Genomic DNA, 17,065 nt, shown 5'->3' with positions numbered 1-17,065 from the left:
AGATGGTCAGACTCCAACCCTGACAAAGTTCTGAGGCAGGCAAAACAGGGGCAAGCAACTGAGAGCATACCTCAGCCACCACAGAGGTCAAACCGGTCACATTTCTTTGAGAACAAAGTCCATGTTACCTCCTCTTGGACAGTCCACACCAGGAACATGAGCCATCATACCTAAGGCCATTGCCCAGCTGGAGATTGGCAGGGAGGGGGGTGGTGGTAGGTGGGTAAGTTAAAATGCCACGAAGCTCTCATCAAAATATAGCAACTTGTTTCTTTGTTAAGCATCCTCCTAATTGTTGTAAGTTTTTAAATTAGATTTCAAAGTTTCTGAAAAAATGATTCTGATGTTTTTTTTTTCCATTTAATTGTTGCTTTAATGGAGTTTTAAAAATTCCTAATCCATTGTTTTCAGTGATGTTACCCTGCAAGTTGCCATTTTAACTACACACTAATCATTACATTCATTATTATAAATTAATGAGTAAAATGTGGAGTTACATTATTGTTTTAGGCGTAGATGTTGGAAATTTTAAGTTACTGATAACAATATAATGTGATCTGCTGATGCAGAAAGAATTAAACACATCAGTTGAGGAAAGAACTAATTCTATAAATGTTTTTTTTATTTAAAAAGTATTTTTATATCTATTTACTTTTTTACTGTTAGTTTGTGTTTTCTGTCGAAAAAATGATGACTGTCCTAATAAGTATGGAGAAAAGAAAACTCATGAGAAATGGAATATCACTGTGCATTACTATTGTTTGGTGAGTATAATTTATAATTAAATCTCAGAAATTTGATATTCTTTTAAAAAAGAGAATTAGATATTGATGGCTGTTATCTGATAATCATTTAACTTCTCCAGATCTTATTTTGCCAATATGTAAAAATGAGATTGTCATTTATCAGATTCTAAGATTCTGAAATTACTTGTCACATATAAAGACCTGTCATCATTACCTATTTATTTTTGTCTAACCCTTTAGGGCCTAACTGAAAAAAATGGTTTGGTCTCTAAGGAAGTTATTCTTCTTACCACTTGCTTGTTTTCATTGTTGCTAGTGATAAATCTCATAAAAGACTTGTTTGTGGGTTGAGGGAATAGAAGAAAATTTGTTTTTAATTTGTTTCCCCTTCCCTCTACCAACTTCTCCCCTCACTGAATTTGTGTCTTAGTTCTTATTTTCTGGGTGTAGGGTTGTCCATGGCAAGGACTGTGGCATCTCTCAGAGCAAGTGATAAAAAAGAGAGGGATAGATGGATACACCAAGATGGAATCATATGACCAAGTCTTCACAGTCACATACCACGGTCACTTTTGCTATTTGTTAGAAGTGAAGTCATTAAGTCTAGCCCACACTTAAAGGGAAGGGATCAGGTCCCAAATCTTAAAGGAAGGAGTATCAACAAATTTGTGGACATATTTTTATACCCAACACAGTATCCATGCTAAAACTCTTTAGATACTTCCTTGAGAAAACATCTAACATATTCCTTGGTGGCTCTCTAAGACTACAGATTTGTGTGTCAGTTAAATAGACTCGTAGATGATCTAAGAATGTAATTACTTTGTACCAGTACTTCAGGGAACATGAAATTGGCATTCCAGATTAATTTGTAAGTTGGGGTTATTATATTTTGCATCACACAAGAAAACTTTTTTCATTTTTCTAAGAGTTTATTTCAATTTTATTAAAAGTTATTTTATTTTGATTTTAGAGAGAGGGGAACAGAGGGAGAAAGAGAGGGTGAGAAACATCGATTGGTTGCCTTGTGTCCACACCCCAGGGGACCAAACCTGCAACCCACTAGGAATGAAACTAGGGACCTTTCAGTTTGTGAGATGATGACCAAGCAACTGAGCCACACCAGCTGGGGCTATTTCACTTTTTATGTAGTAGAATTAGGAGAGCTACTTTATTTGTTAGGGTGGTTTTTTTTCATAGCTAATTTTTAAGTAATGTGTATCACTTGGTTTTCTTTAGAATATATTATACTTATTGAAATAAGCCTCTTTAATCACATACTTGAAGTGCTTTTGAATTATTTAATATATTTTTGAATTATTTAATATATTCAAAAAGATACTGACCCTGGGCAACATTCTATTTCATTGTGAACAGGAAAGTATAGTAATGTTACAAATGGCAACAAATGTTAGAGCTGAGAGAAACTTAAGAGGCAGTGTAATCTAGCCCAGTGTTTTTATTTTTGTGTTTAAGGTCAGACATTAAATTACTTGCCTAGGGGTCCAGAAAGTTGGACACAGAGCCTGGTTTGAAAGCCAGAATTTCTTATTCAAGTCCCATGCTTTTTCTTGTTTCATGCTCCTTTAATATATTTAAGCTAAAGTTAAAAATCCGATTTTTTAAATGTGAACATTTATGTTAATTACAATTCAATAGGTTTCCCTCTAAATCTGCCTTTTATGATCCAGAATCCAATTAGATTTATAATTAAGCCTGAAATATTACCAGTAATCTCTACTATCTCCATACTATTTACTGTGACTAAATTTATACCTTTCAGTGTTTATTCCCTTTTCCCCCTAAAGCTTAATTACAGGGCTTTTTGCTGCTGTTCTTGTTCTTGTTGTTGTTTTCCTTCCTTTTTCTGTTAGTTTCTGAAATACTTGAGAAACCAGTTTGGTTATATGAACTATTAATATACAGTGTCTTTCAAATAAAAAAAATGTGAGTAGCTTTTTACTTTGATCATGAAAAATAACAAAGTTAAAAGATGCATAAAATTTGAGTTATGCTTATTTTTATTAAAATATTAGATATATATTTATTCCAAACTAGTTTTTTTTTCTAACTGAGAATATATTCATAGTTAATGTCAAGTGGAATTTGGCAGCGAGGTAAAGAAGAAGAAGGAGTTTATGGTTTTCTAATAGAAGACATAAGGAAAGAGGTGAATAGAGCTTCCAAACTGGTAAGTAAATTATTTTACTCATTACACTAAATACTGTAAATATTGTCAATAATGGGAAAGTCTTCTTTATCAGTTTCTACACTAGAAATTTGTAAGTCTTTGATTTTATGTTATAGTACTTACTTTTGTCAAATACGGTGAATTTTAGAACATTTGTGTTCTTGCAAATAACAGGGAGTTAAACTGCCCCTGGATAATATATGTGACGATGTTGATTTTACTTCCTTATCTTAGTCCAACTAACCCATCATTTTACCCACTCTTATTTAAAGTTTTATTTATTTATTTGAGAGAGAGATCAATTTGTTGTTCCACTTATTTATGCATGTATTGGTTGATTCTTCTTTTTTAACATTTTTTGTTGTTCAAGTATAGTTTTCTGCCTTTTCCCCCCACCCCATCCCTCCCCACCAGCCTCCCCTATTTCCACCTCCCCCTTGTTATTGTCCATGTGTCCTTTATAATTGTTCCTGCAAACCCTTCACCCTTTTCCCCTATAATCCCCTCCCCTCTCCCCTCTGGTCACTCTCAGCCTGTTCTCTATTTCAGTGTCTTTGGTTATATTTTGCTTGCTTGTTTGTTTTGTTTTTTAGGTTCTTGTTAAGGGTGAGATCATATGGTATTTGTCTTTTACCACCTGACTTAGCATAATGCTAAGTTCCATCCATGTTGTCACAAAGGGTAGGAGTTCTTTCTGCTGCATAGAATTCCATTGTGTAAATATGCCATAGTTTTCTGATCCATTCATTTGCTGATGGGCACCGAGGTTGCTTTCAGCAGTTGGCTATTGTAAATTGTGCTGCTATGAACATTGGGGTGCATAGGTTCTTTTGGATTGGTGTTTCAGGATTCATAGGATATAATCCTAGCAGTGGAATTGCTGGGTCAAAGGCAGTTCCATTTTTAGTTTTCTGAGGAAATTCCACACTGTTTCCCATAGTGGCTGCACCAGTCTGCAATCCCACCAATAGTGCACTAAGGTTCCCTTTTCTCCATAACCTCCCCAACACTTGTTGTTTGTTGCGTTGTTTATCATGGCCATTCTCAACAGTGTGATGTGGTATCTCCTTGTGGCTTTAATTTGGATCTCTCTGATGGCTAGCAATACTGAGCATCTTTACATGTGTCTCTGGAGGACATGGTTTTGTATGTCCTCCTTGGAGAACTGTCTGTTCAAGTCCTTTGCCCATTTTTTAATTGGGCTGCTTGTCTTCTTAGAGTGGAGTCGTGTAAGTTCTTTATATATTTTGGAGATCAAACCCTTGTCTGAGGTATCATTAGCAAATATGTTCTCCCATATAGTTGGTTCCCTTTTCATTTAATGCCGTTTTCTTTAGCCGTGCAGAAGCTTTTTATTTTGATGAGATCCCATTTGTGTATTCTGTCCTTTATGTCCCTTATTCTAGGGGACATATCAGTGAAAATATTGCTTCATGGAATATCTGAGATTTCCCTGCCTATGTTCTCCTGAAGGACTTTTATGGTGTCATAATTTATACTTAAGTCTTTTATCAACCTTGAATTTATTTTTATGTATGGAGTGAGTTGGTGATTGAGTTTCATTTTTTTGCATGTAACTGTCCAGCTCTCCCAACACCATTTGTTGAAGAGGCTGTTTTTACTCCATTTTATGGTGTTGCCCCTTTGTAAACTATTAATGCACCACAGAGACTTGGATTTATTTCTGGGCTCTCTGTTTTGTTCCATTGGTCTATGTGTCTGTTCTTATGCCTGTACCAGGCTGTTTTGATTACAGTGGCCTTGTTATTCTGTTTGATATTGGGTATTATGATCTCTCCTACTTTGCTCTTTCTCAAAATTACTGCAGCTATTCCGGGTCGTTTATGATTCAGTATAAAATTTTGAAGTGTTTGTTCTATATTTGTGAAATATACCATTCATACTTTATTAGTATGCGTTGAATCTATAAATTGCTTTGGGTAATGTGGACATTTTGATAATGTTAATTCTTCTGATTCATGAACACAGTATATGTTTCCATGAACACAGTATATGTACTTCCTTAATTTCTTTCTTCAGTGTTGTGTAGTTTTCTGAGTACAGGTCTTTTACCTCCTTGGTTAGGTTTATTCCAAGATATTTTATTTTTCTTGTTGCTATATCAATTGGGATTTTTCCCCTGATTTCTGCTTCTAATGTTTCATTGTTGGTGTACAAAAATGCCTTTGATTCTGAATATTTTCTTTGTATACTGCTGTTTATTGGTTGATTCTTTATGCTCCCTGACCGAGGATCGAACCCACAAGTTGGTATATGAGCATGGCACTGTAACCAACTGAGCTACCCAGCTAGGGCCATTTTCACTCACTCTCCATCAGAATTATGAACATACTTCCACCCTGCTGTTCTTCAAACCTGAGTCAATCCAGCCATTCACTTTTCATTCTTATACCTCAGTTTCTGGTTTGGAATGATTGTTTGAGGAAGAAATTACACAACTATGTAGACCAATAATTTATGATCTCCAGACCTCTTGTGGCCCTTCTGTGACATTGTGTGCTGGTGTTCAGTGCCTTCTCCTGTTCTCTAAGATAAGTATTTTAAACTTTTAACTCCTCATTCATTTAATTATAATCTGTGAGTCTTCTGTGTGATAGCTACTAGATTATGTGCAAGGAAAGGACTGTAGGTTTCCATATGGTCTGAGTAGAAATGATGAAAGAACGAGAATGTTAAATATGAAGATAGAGTAGGGGCCTACAATCTGCAACAGGTAATTAAAATAATGTTCTGTTTGTTCCCTATCTTAGTTGAGGCAAAGAAATGAAGCCAATTATTTTTTAAGATGTTGAGGATACCTAGGACTTGGTGGTAAAATGGAGGCTCTAGAGCACAAGGGAAAACCTTGGGAAAGTTTATCTGTGGTGGCATTTATCTAAGGGCCACATGTGAATGTTAGTTTCAAAGTTCAGCTTCTTGATGATAGTGAACTTCTGAAAGATGGCCTCAAAGTCCCCTTACAGTTGGGAAACCTGTTTTCTTAAAACATATGAATTCTCTCTTAAGTATACTGTATTGTGAACCCTTGAAAATGAAAATATCTTGATCTTGAAGAGGTATCTCCATTTGTGACTTCAAACTGGAATTCTGTATATCATTTTACTGGGAGAACATCAGGTTGGCAAAGTATGCTCCTATGACTTGGTGTTGCTTGAGGGATTAGCATTAATACTGTATAATCTCTTCATCAGTGTCAATTATAATGGCCATCTATCTCAAGGATTCCAAGGTGTTGTAGGTACTGCTCTGTATTTTAGTAATGATTCATCTAATAGTCTTTCTGTTTGTATACTACTTCTGTATTTCAGTTAGTGGCAGTGGTATTATGTTTCTTTCCTAGAGCTGTCATAATAAATTTCCACAAACTAGGTTGCTTCAAACAGAAACTTATTCTCAGAGTTCTGGAGACCAAAAGTTCCAAATCAAGCTGTCAGAAGAATTGATTCCTCTTGGAAACTCTGAGGGAAAATCCATTCCATGCTTCTTTCTAAAACTTGGGTGACTGCTGGCAACCTTTGCATTTCTCAGTTTGTGGCAGCATAACTTCAGTCTCTACTTCCATCTTCACATGGCCTTCTCCTTTGTGCATCTCTGTCTTAAATCTCCCTCTCCTTTCACTTCCAAAGACACCAGTCATTTGATTTAGCAAGCACTCTAAATCCAGGATTATCTCATCTTGAGATCACATTTACAAACACCCTGTTTCCGAGTAAGGTATCGTTCATACTGGTACCAGGAGTTAAGACTTGAACATGTCTTTTTGGGGCTTACTGTTTAATTTACTGTAAGTATCGAACACTTTTTCATTTGGTTAGGATAAAGTAATCCTAGCCAATTTTTCTACAGATTAGTTTTAGTATTTTACTGTTCTCCTTGCTGAATATTTCCTAATTATGTATTTTCTATTGAGATTTGAATGAGACTTTCACGTATAGCCATTATGTTTATAAACCCTTCTGTTTATTTTTGCAAGTAGGAAGGAAAAGAAGCTTCTCTTTCTTATTCATATGTTAGATTATAAATGTTCCCTATATCAGAAATTGTTGTAGGAGTAAATCTTTAGTATCTTCAGGTTGTTTCTGGGTAGAACAGTTTTCTCAGGAAATTTCTTTAATATACTGTCATCACAGCTATTGTATGATGAAAATAATTTTCAGACTCCACAAAAGGAATATTCACTTATACTTCAGTCATATTATCATGAAAAAATTTTTCTATATTATGACCCCTATTTTCTTATTTTCTTCTAGAAATGCTGTGTTTGCAAGAAAAGTGGTGCTTCAATTGGATGTGTTGCACCTCGATGTAAACGAAGTTACCATTTCCCATGTGGACTTCAGAGAGAATGTATTTTTCAATTCACTGGCAATTTTGCGTAAGTTAACTGTTGAGTATGAGAGGTAATGTTTAAAGAAAAATGCATAAGGGATACGGGTATTCCAATGGTGAAATTTTTTGTTAAAATTTTTTTTCAAAGCTTCACTGAATTTATACACTTTATATATATAGTGTATAAACACATAGAGAGGGAATATATATGGAATCATTTATATCTTCAGAGTCTTGAGAATTGCTCTGTCTGAAATGGGCTTATTTATACCTTCAACTTTCAGCTCTGGAATATAATACGGAACTGTCGATGTGTATTCAAAAACAATGAAAATTTTCACCTTATGTAATTCTAGATTTTTGTATTATTCTTCAGATATAGTTGTACAGTTTTCTTTCACAGAGCATGTTTATTTCTCTTTGAGTAAATTGAAGGTACAGAAATTTGGTGGAGTCCAAAAAATGAATATCATGCCCTGGGATGCTCCTGAAAATATTGCTTCCTGAATTCAGCTTTAAACATCAAAATTTTATGGATTTTGATATTGGGTATCATGAGTGTTATATTTCTTTTAGTTTTTGTGTTCTTGACCAAGTTAATGGATTTTTTTTTACTATGTACAAAAACTGCAGTTTTGATAATACAAATGGAAATAAATTTAATGGGTTAGGAGTAAGTTATTATTTGCATTTTACTTGTTAAATGATTAAATATTTAAATTTTAAGTTCTTTTAATTTTGTGCAGTGTTAAATAAAATGATGTGTATGTTCTGTTGCTAACAATAAATATTACATGGGATCCTCAACATAGTATTAGTTACTGAAATTCTGTGAGTCTTACCACAAAAGATTTTTGTTTGGAAAGTTCAATTCACCATGGTCATAGGTTGTAAAACTGATTTATAGTACTAAGGTTCCAGTCAAATGTACATTAGTTATTAGAGAGATATGAATAATTTTTCTCCTATAAATGTGAATTGTAATGCTAGTCTGGTTGTGCTTTGTAATTTATTAGATGTTGCTTTTAAATAATTTACATTTTTAGGTCATTTTGTTGGAACCATCGACCTGTTCAAATAATTACACCTAATAATTATAGAGACTCTGTACCATGCACCATTTGTTTGGAATTTATTGAGCCTATTCCAACTTATAACATATTACGAAGTCCTTGTTGTAAGAATGCTTGGTTTCATAGAGACTGTTTACAGGTAAGATGTTTTGTAAATGTTTTCTGATATAAAATTTGTTGCTTGCTGATTTGAATTTAAAATTGGAAAGAGTTAACATGTATTTTAGCTAATACTTCTTGTAACTTGTAAAAACAGCTTTATTGAAGCATATTTTACATATAAAATTCATCCTTTAGAAATGTACAGTATTTTAATACTTTAGATACTACTTTTTAATGTATACTTACCTGAGGATTTTGTTTGTATTTCACAATGAATAAAAAGCAGGTTTTAATTCCCAAGTTATTTACATATTTAAGCTTAGAAAATCAAGATAAGTAAAACAATCATTTAACTGTAAGCTAAGATATTTAAATGTTACAGGCATTTTTTCTTGTATGTCAAACCTGATGACAAGTTTTCAAGTAAATGAAGTAACAGAAAACCTGACATTAAACAATTTAATATTATTTTATTCAGAAGATACTTGAAAATTAAAAAGATATTGGTTATTAATAATATCAAATATATTATACATATATGAAAGTACCAACTGATAGACAGTTACAGTTAATAGAATGCCAAATAACAAAGCATTTACTTAAGTTTAGTACTATTTTTTAAAGCTTGTCTTTTATTATTGTTTATTAAAACAAAACATTACTACTGATTACAGATTATCCACAAAAGTATTTTTTAAAGTTGAGATATTATAAATCCTTTATTTCAATACTCTTCAAAGTACTAACAGTAGTAAAAGTAGTAAAGCTTAATTGATTACTTTTAGTTCTTTTGTATGAGTCTTAACATTTATATTTAGGACTATTCAGTGAAAAGTGGCAGGATGGAGCCTGTTTTGTTGGGTCAACATCAGAAATTCTATCAATTCTTACAAAAAAAGTGTTTTAAAAGGATCCAGAGGGTACAGTTTATATGTAGTTAAGCAAATTTCATTGTTTTTACCACTACAAATGATACATTGGGATTTTTTTGAGGAGAGACTATAGGTTAATATAAAAAAATGATGGAAAGTTTTCACTCTGGGTATGTATAGAATCGTCACTATTCTTGTTCTGTTTGGATTTCTCCATCATTGCTCTGGTCTTGTTGATACCTTCCATATATGTTCTATCGTATTCTTTTCCTCCATACTACACACTTTCAGTTTATATTTACTGAGACCTTGGTATCTGTTACAATTGCTTGCAGACCCTTTAGGTTCAAAGATTTCAGTAACTTGTTACTTTTCTACCACATGGGGTCTGTGTGTGTGTGTGTGTGTGTGTGTGTGTGTGTGTGTGAGAGAGAGAGAGAGAGAGAGACAGAGAGACAGAGACTTGCTACTTGTTTGAGCCTGGATTCCTCTTTGTTCACTTCTTTCTTCACCATGCACAAAGCATTCCCAAGTCTGTCAGGTCTTCCTAATGTTTATTTTTGGGCTTCCTAATTTGTTGCTGTTCTCTGCCTTCTATGTGGTTTAACTTCAGGCACTTTTTATTTCTCTAACTAGATTTCTTTTGCATCCCTTATTTCCTATGGTTTCTTCACACTGCTGGCTTTGATTTACCTGTTTAGCTTCATTACTTAGTTCAGTATGGCCAGCATGCAATTCCTAAGTATATTGTTAACTAGTTTTCTAATCACATGTGCTTTCTCTCACCACTGAGACTTGATACATGCAATTTTCCAGTTTTGCAATGTCTTTTGTCCCATTTTCCTGACAGACTCCTGTATCTTCTTTCAAAATTAGCTTTGACTTCACCATCCCTGTGACATTTTTGTCACACTCTTATATAGACTGAGGTACTTCTTCCTTTCCCAGGTATATACTTAAAAATTTTTTTCTTGAAGTAAAATCCAAGTTATTTTATATTTCTGTTTTGGTACATAGCATAGTGTTTGGCACCTATATAGAACAGGTTAAATATTTGTTAATGAATGTCTGCTACTATTTTTTTTTATTTTACTAAATATTTGCTACTTTTTCTGGTAGGTTCATAGTTTTCTTTTCCCTCCTGCGTGCCTTCTGCCTTCTGCTTCTGTCCTGGGATTTGCTAAAGAGTGAGAATGGGTTTTCTACTTCTCCACTCTTAGGAAGAAAACTTAACAGATTGAGATAGAAATAGAATCAAGGGTGCTTTTTATGTAACACTTAAACATCTTTTCTAGATGATGTAACTCAAGATCTTTACTATTTTATTTATAGAGTTGGGCAACATAGTATTTGGGAACAAAAATTATGTTAGACACCAAAGGTTTGAGAAGAATATATGAGTGAATATATAGTAAAGGTAAGAACAATCAATTCGGACTTCTGGCCAAGATGGAGGTGTAGGTGGACACACTGTGCCTCCTAGCACAACCAAAATAAGGACAACAACAATTTAAAAACAAATAAGCAACCAGTACTGACAGAAAATTAAACTGTATGGAGGTCCAACAACCAAGGAGTTAAAAGTAGACACATTCATTCAGACTGGAAAGAGGGGCGGAGTTGGGGAGCCAGGACGGAGAGGGCTCAAGAGCCTTTTATGGCCCCCAGGTGCATAAAGCGGCAGCTGGAGGACCCAGCGAGGCAGCACATTGTAGAGGGGCACAGCCCATCTGGTCCCACATTCTTGCTCGGATAAACCAGGTGAAACTGGGGAGCAAGATGGACCATGCAACCCAGGATTCCAGCTCGAGGAAATAAAGCCTCAAAACATTGATTGGAAACACCTGTGGGGGTTGACGTGCCAGGAGAAACTCCCAGCCTCACAGGAGAGTTCATTGGAGAGACCCACGAGGTCCTAGAATGTATACAAACCCACCCACATGGGAATCAGCACCAGAAGGGCCCAGTTTGCTTGCAGGAAGTGGGGGAAGTGACTGCAATCCTGCAGAGAGCGTAGCAAGTGCCATTGTTCCCTCTCAGACACCTGCCCCACATACAGCATCACACCCCAGTGACTAGGTCGCCCCGCCCTGGTGAACACCTAAGGCTCTGCCCCTTACCACGTAACAGGTGCAACAAGACCAAAAAAAAATATGGCCCAAATGAAAGCACAGATCAAACCTCCAGAAATAATACAACTAAGTGATGAAGAGATAGTCCACCTTTCAGATGCACAGCTCAAAACACGGGTAATCAGGATGCTCACAGAATTGGTTGAATTTGGTTGCAAATTAGATGAAAAAATGAAGGCTACACTAAGAGAAATAAAGGAAAGTGTACAGGGAACCAATAGAGATGGAAAGGAAACTGGGACTCAAGTCAACGGTGTGAACCAGAAGGAAGAAAGAAACTTCAACCAGGAAAGAATGAAGAAACAAGAATTCAGAAATTGAGGAGAGGCTTAGGAACTTCCAGGACATCTTTAAATGTTCTAACATCCGAATTATAGGGGTTCCAGAAGGAGAAGAGGAAGAGCAAGAAGAGGAAAAGCTATTTGAACAAATAATAAAAGAGAACTTCCCCAATCTGGCAAAGGAAATAGACTTCCAGGAAGTCCAGGAAGCTCAGAGTCCCAAAGAAATGGACCCAAGGAGGAACACACCAAGACACATTATAATTATATTACCCAAGATTAAAAATAAGGAGAGAATCTTAAAAGCAGCTAGACAAAATGAGAGAGTTACCTACAAAGGAGTGCCTATAAGACTGTCAGATAATTTCTCAAAAGAGACCTTACAGGCAAGAAGGGGCTGGAAAGAAGTCATCCAAGTCATGAAAGGCAAGGACCTACATCCAAGATTGCTCTATCCAGCAAAGCTTTCATTTAGAATGGAAGGGCAGATAAAGTGCTTCTCAGATAAGATCAAGTTAAAGGAGCTCATCATCACCAAGCCCTTATTATATGAAATGTGAAAGAGACTTACCTAGGAAAAAGAAGATAAAAAGCATGTATAGTAAAAGGACAGCAAAACTCACAAGTATTAACAACCACACCTAAAACAAAAAACAAATTAAGCAAACAACTAGAACAGGAACAGAACCCCCAGAAATGGAGATCACATGGAGGGTTATCAACAGGGGAGTGAGAGGAGGAGAGAGGGGGAAAGGGTACAGAGAATAAGGAGCATAAATGGTCGGTAGAAAATAGACAGGGGAAGGTAAGAATAGTATGGGAAATGTAGAAGCCAAACAATTTATATATATGACCCACAGACATGAACTAGAGAGGGGGGGGAATGTGGGTGGGAGAGGGTGCACAGGGTGGAAGGGAGTGAAGGTGGGGAAATGGGACAACTGTAATAGCATAATCAATAAAATATATTTAAAAAAGAACAGTCAATTCATTAGTTTAATTGTTTTGACCATTGGGAAAAACAATCTCCAAATTTTAGCAGTGGGATAACTTAGTTTATTGGTGTTTGAAAACCATTAACACACAAAATAAAATTTTGTTTTATATTAAGAGAAAAATAGCACAATCTGTTGGCTATAAAGTTCATTATAGGTTTTCTGTTTTTTACTATAGGTTCAAGCAATAAATGCAGGAGTGTTTTTCTTTAGGTGCACAATATGCAATAATAGTGACATGTTTCAGAAAGAGATGTTGAAAATGGGAATTCATATTCCTGAAAAGTAAGTAACATAGCCCTTTGACAAAAGGTATTTTAAATGTAGAATTTAATAACTACAAATAATCATTTATGTCTGATTATGTGATGATGGACAAGCAGACATTTCAAATAGAGAAATGTAAAGCCACCCCTGCCACTGCCTTCTCCCCAGATTTCTAGTTCTTAAGAGCAGGGAATGTGACTGAAATGTCTCGATAGTTGATTTATATATAGTCTCTTAATAAACACATTAGTTGTATACAGTATTAGTTGATTCATACACAAGTATAATAGGTTTCAGAATGGTATGTGTTAGTTAAGGGAATTAAGGTATGATTTAAAATGTATGAGAACAGACTGACAGATCTCAGAGCGGTGCGGCAGAAGCGGGATAAAAGAAGTTGAAGCAATTAGTCAGAGAACAAATATGTATAGCCCATGGACACAGAAAATAATGTGGTGAAGGCCAGGGGAGAGGGGTGAAGGCAGGGTGGAGGTAGGCAGAGGGGAGGAAAATAGGGGATTTCCGTAATAGTGTCAACAATAAAAAATAAATAAATAAAATATATGAGAAGAATTTTCTTAATATTTAAAGATGAGGAATCCAGAAATAATGCTTGTAAACTTGAAATTTAAAAAATGGCAGTGAAATGTTAAAAATGTAAGTTTAGGAAAATTTCTGCTTAATTTTTCATTTAGCATTTGAAAATTCACTGAGAGACTAAGTGTAGGATAAAATGACACTAATGGATTTATATCTTCAAGAGAATGATTCTAAAAAGAACAAGTTTTATCCTCGTTCCTAAGTATACAAAAAGTTTTTATTTTTAGGTTTATTACTAATCCTTTTATGTAAGATTTTAGGTCAAAGTATATTTAATGTGTTACTTCACTTACAGAGATGCATCTTGGGAGTTAGAGGAAAATGCTTATCAAGAGCTTCTGCAGCACTATGAGCATTGTGATGTACGAAGATGTCGTTGCAAGGAAGGGAGAGACTATAATGTACCTAATAGGTATATCGACAAGTTCACTTGTGCTTAATTAGTGTTATTGAAACCTTCAGCTTAGTAAGCAGAGTTACAGTTAGTAAAATATGTTTGCTTTTAGGATGTTTGACGTTTTAACAAGATGAGGTATATTGATTAAATGTATATTTACATCTGTTTACAGAAAAATTATTGCATGCAGCATAATTGCAACCTATTTCCTTGGTACATTTTCCTGAGGCTCTATTTTCTAGTGCTGCACTGGTCCTATATAGAGCCACTAGGCACATGTGGTTTTATTGAACACTGAAAACTTAATATGTGTCTTAGTTTGCTAGGGCTGCCATAACAAAATGCCACAAACCGGGTTGCCTAAACAATAGAAGTTTGTTATCTCACAATCCTAGAGGCTAGAAGACCAAGATAAAGGTATCCGCAGATTTGATTTCTTCTGAAACCTGTCCTTTGCTTGCACATGATTCTCTTTTAGCTATATCTTCACATGATTGTGCCTCTCTCTCTGTCTAGTCATATTGGATTAGGGTCTACCCATATGACCTCATTTTGTCTTAATTATCTCTTTAAAGGCCCTATCTCCAAACATAGTCATATTGTGAGGTACCGGGTGTTAGGACTCCAACATAAGAATTTTGGGGAGCCTATAACAGTAGAAAAAAGAACTGAAAAATACCTTAATAATTTTAAGTTGATTATGTGTTGAACAAAATGATATTATTTTGGAAACAGATTCACTTCACCTGTTTCTTTTACTTTTTAAATATGGTTAGTAGAAAGATTTAAATGACATATATGATTTGCATTATACTTGTATTGGATGGCCCTGTTCTAGAGGTTAATTTAACTAGATTAATCTAGCAGTACTTCTTTTTGATCACTATAAAAAGGGTTTTGCATTTGAAATTTATTGATTACTCCTTTGTAATGTTGGTAGATATTGGCTCTAATTTTAATCAGCAATCATTGTGTGCCTTCTGTGTGTACTACACTGTGTTGGATACTAGAAGTCAAGAATCTATTTTTAAGTGGTAGAATAAAAAGTAACAGCCAGTTTTGTAGAAATTTATGTAGGAAATTTTATTCAATTTTTATTTCTTATACAATAGTATTTGAACATGGCAAAGTGAATCTTAGGATATAGAGCAGGATATTAGCAGCCTTGCTCGTCGTGGAAAGTGGGGCTACTACTAACCTGGAAAGACTCAGCTGAGGTCTTGGTAGCTTTGGAAGTTTCCCCTAAGCAGCTGTTAGCACTCCTAATTTCCCATTCTGGGCTGGGTTTTCCTTTCACTATGCTTATTATGCTTAAATAATCGCATTACTTACATTTGTTTTTGTTGTTAGACTAAAAATTCTATAAGGACAGAGATATCTTTGACGATGTTGAGTAATGTGCATTTATATAATTTAATATGGTGACTCTGGATGTTCAGTAACAATACCCTTCTCAAGGGTTGTGCTGAGGCACAGATGAGGTAACACAAACAATAAAAGCACTTTAGAGTTCTAAGAAGCAATGCATTTATTAATACTGATATTTCCTAAATTCCTTTTAGGCTGTTTTATTTAACTGATCTTACTTATACATAAAAATATGTATATATTTGTATATTATATATAACAATTATACACACACTCACATAACTTTTTGTAAACCACTGGCCCATGAATAGGTACAAACTACTTTTTCTGACAGCTACTTGAGATTACTGTCCTTTGCCTGTTCTCCTGAGATACATCACTGCTATCTAAATGCTTTCTTTGTAATCTCTCCCCCTCCTTCTAGTGATGGGAAAGCAATTTTGCTAGAAGGCAGTTTGGTTTAATGGTTAGCAGCATGGGTCTGGCAGCAGGTAAACTGGGTTGGAGGCCTCACTCTGAGACTTACTAGCAGGATAAACTTGATTGAACAAGTTATTTCCTCCTTTATGCCTTGGTGTCTTCTTCTTTAAGGAGATAACTGGTCTCCCTACCTTCTAAAGTGTAAGGATTAAACTTTTCATGTGAAGAATGAGAACTGGACTGGGTGTATAATAAGCACTCATGTTAGCTGTCATCTTTCTTTCTTTTCACCCTTAGTTGGCAGAACTATCTGGGGAAGGGGTCACTGGGACACACAGGACACACACCTACATACCCATATTCACACAAAGGGAATTTTGCCCACATGTACCAGAGGGAAAGTAACCAGTTACCTCTCTCATCACCTACACACTCAGGGAATGTATCCATTTTATATAGAGAGAGTGTACTCATAACTAAACAAAGACAAGGCCCAACAACCCCCACCCCAACCCATACAGAAAATGTGATTATGGACCGGCACACATCACACAACATGGGGTGGGGGCAGCTGAGAGAGAATACAAAGATGGGCCAGGTAGTGAGTCTAGGTCCTGTTGAGCTGCACAGTACCTGAAATGTGTGAGCAAGCTTTTTATAGGAAATAATGTCTCATCTTCAATGGGAAAGGTAATATTTTAGCTAAAGTAATATACTCACCGAATGCTTCTTCCATATCAGATACACTGGCATAGCAATTTCCCTGTAAGCATAGTCCTCTCCAAATATAAAAGAAAAATTTTTTCTTCTTTAATCATATTCTTTCTGATGTGTATATTCTTTATGTATGTGCATGTTTACATACGTATTTATATTTAAGAGAACATTTAGAGAAGGAGATTTAAGTATAAATAATGAAGTAGAAAAAAATGCTTTGAGGAAAAATAATGCAATATTTCAAAGCAGATAAAGTACTTGGCTTTTTTTGGGTTGGTTGTGTGTGTGAGACTGACAGTGAGGCCTGTGGCAGTGTGGGTGGTTGGAATATGACTAAGTTATCACCAAAACGTCAACATCTGCTTCTCTTTATCTCTTCAGCAAATGGGAAATAAAGCGCTGTCAGTGTTGTGGTTCTAGTGGAACACATTTAGCCTGTTCCTCACTACGATCATGGGAACAAAATTGGGAATGTTTGGAATGTAGAGGTATTCTCTACAATTCAGGTAATTATTTTGTAATTTTGAATAAAGATGTTCTTATTCAAATATATA

At 35.2% G+C, this 17,065-nt stretch overlaps 1 protein-coding gene across 1 annotated transcript in view; it reads left to right on the top strand.

The window, feature by feature from the left end:
- G2E3 (G2/M-phase specific E3 ubiquitin protein ligase) overlaps positions 1 to 17,065 on the top strand; it is a 69,492-nt gene that overhangs the window by 32,287 nt on the left and 20,140 nt on the right. Inside the window, exons 3-9 of the mRNA XM_028506689.1 lie at positions 667 to 764; positions 2,836 to 2,937; positions 7,209 to 7,333; positions 8,334 to 8,499; positions 12,921 to 13,027; positions 13,905 to 14,021; positions 16,893 to 17,017. Of these exons, the coding sequence (XP_028362490.1) occupies positions 667 to 764; positions 2,836 to 2,937; positions 7,209 to 7,333; positions 8,334 to 8,499; positions 12,921 to 13,027; positions 13,905 to 14,021; positions 16,893 to 17,017 (840 nt within the window). The remainder of the gene's footprint in view (positions 1 to 666; positions 765 to 2,835; positions 2,938 to 7,208; positions 7,334 to 8,333; positions 8,500 to 12,920; positions 13,028 to 13,904; positions 14,022 to 16,892; positions 17,018 to 17,065) is intronic.

The sequence above is a fragment of the Phyllostomus discolor genome, chromosome 1 (genome assembly GCF_004126475.2).
Source record: "Phyllostomus discolor isolate MPI-MPIP mPhyDis1 chromosome 1, mPhyDis1.pri.v3, whole genome shotgun sequence".
Classification (NCBI taxonomy): domain Eukaryota; kingdom Metazoa; phylum Chordata; class Mammalia; order Chiroptera; family Phyllostomidae; genus Phyllostomus; species Phyllostomus discolor.
The sequence above is the reverse complement of the archived record's forward strand: the minus strand, read 5'-3'. Positions and strand labels throughout refer to the sequence as shown.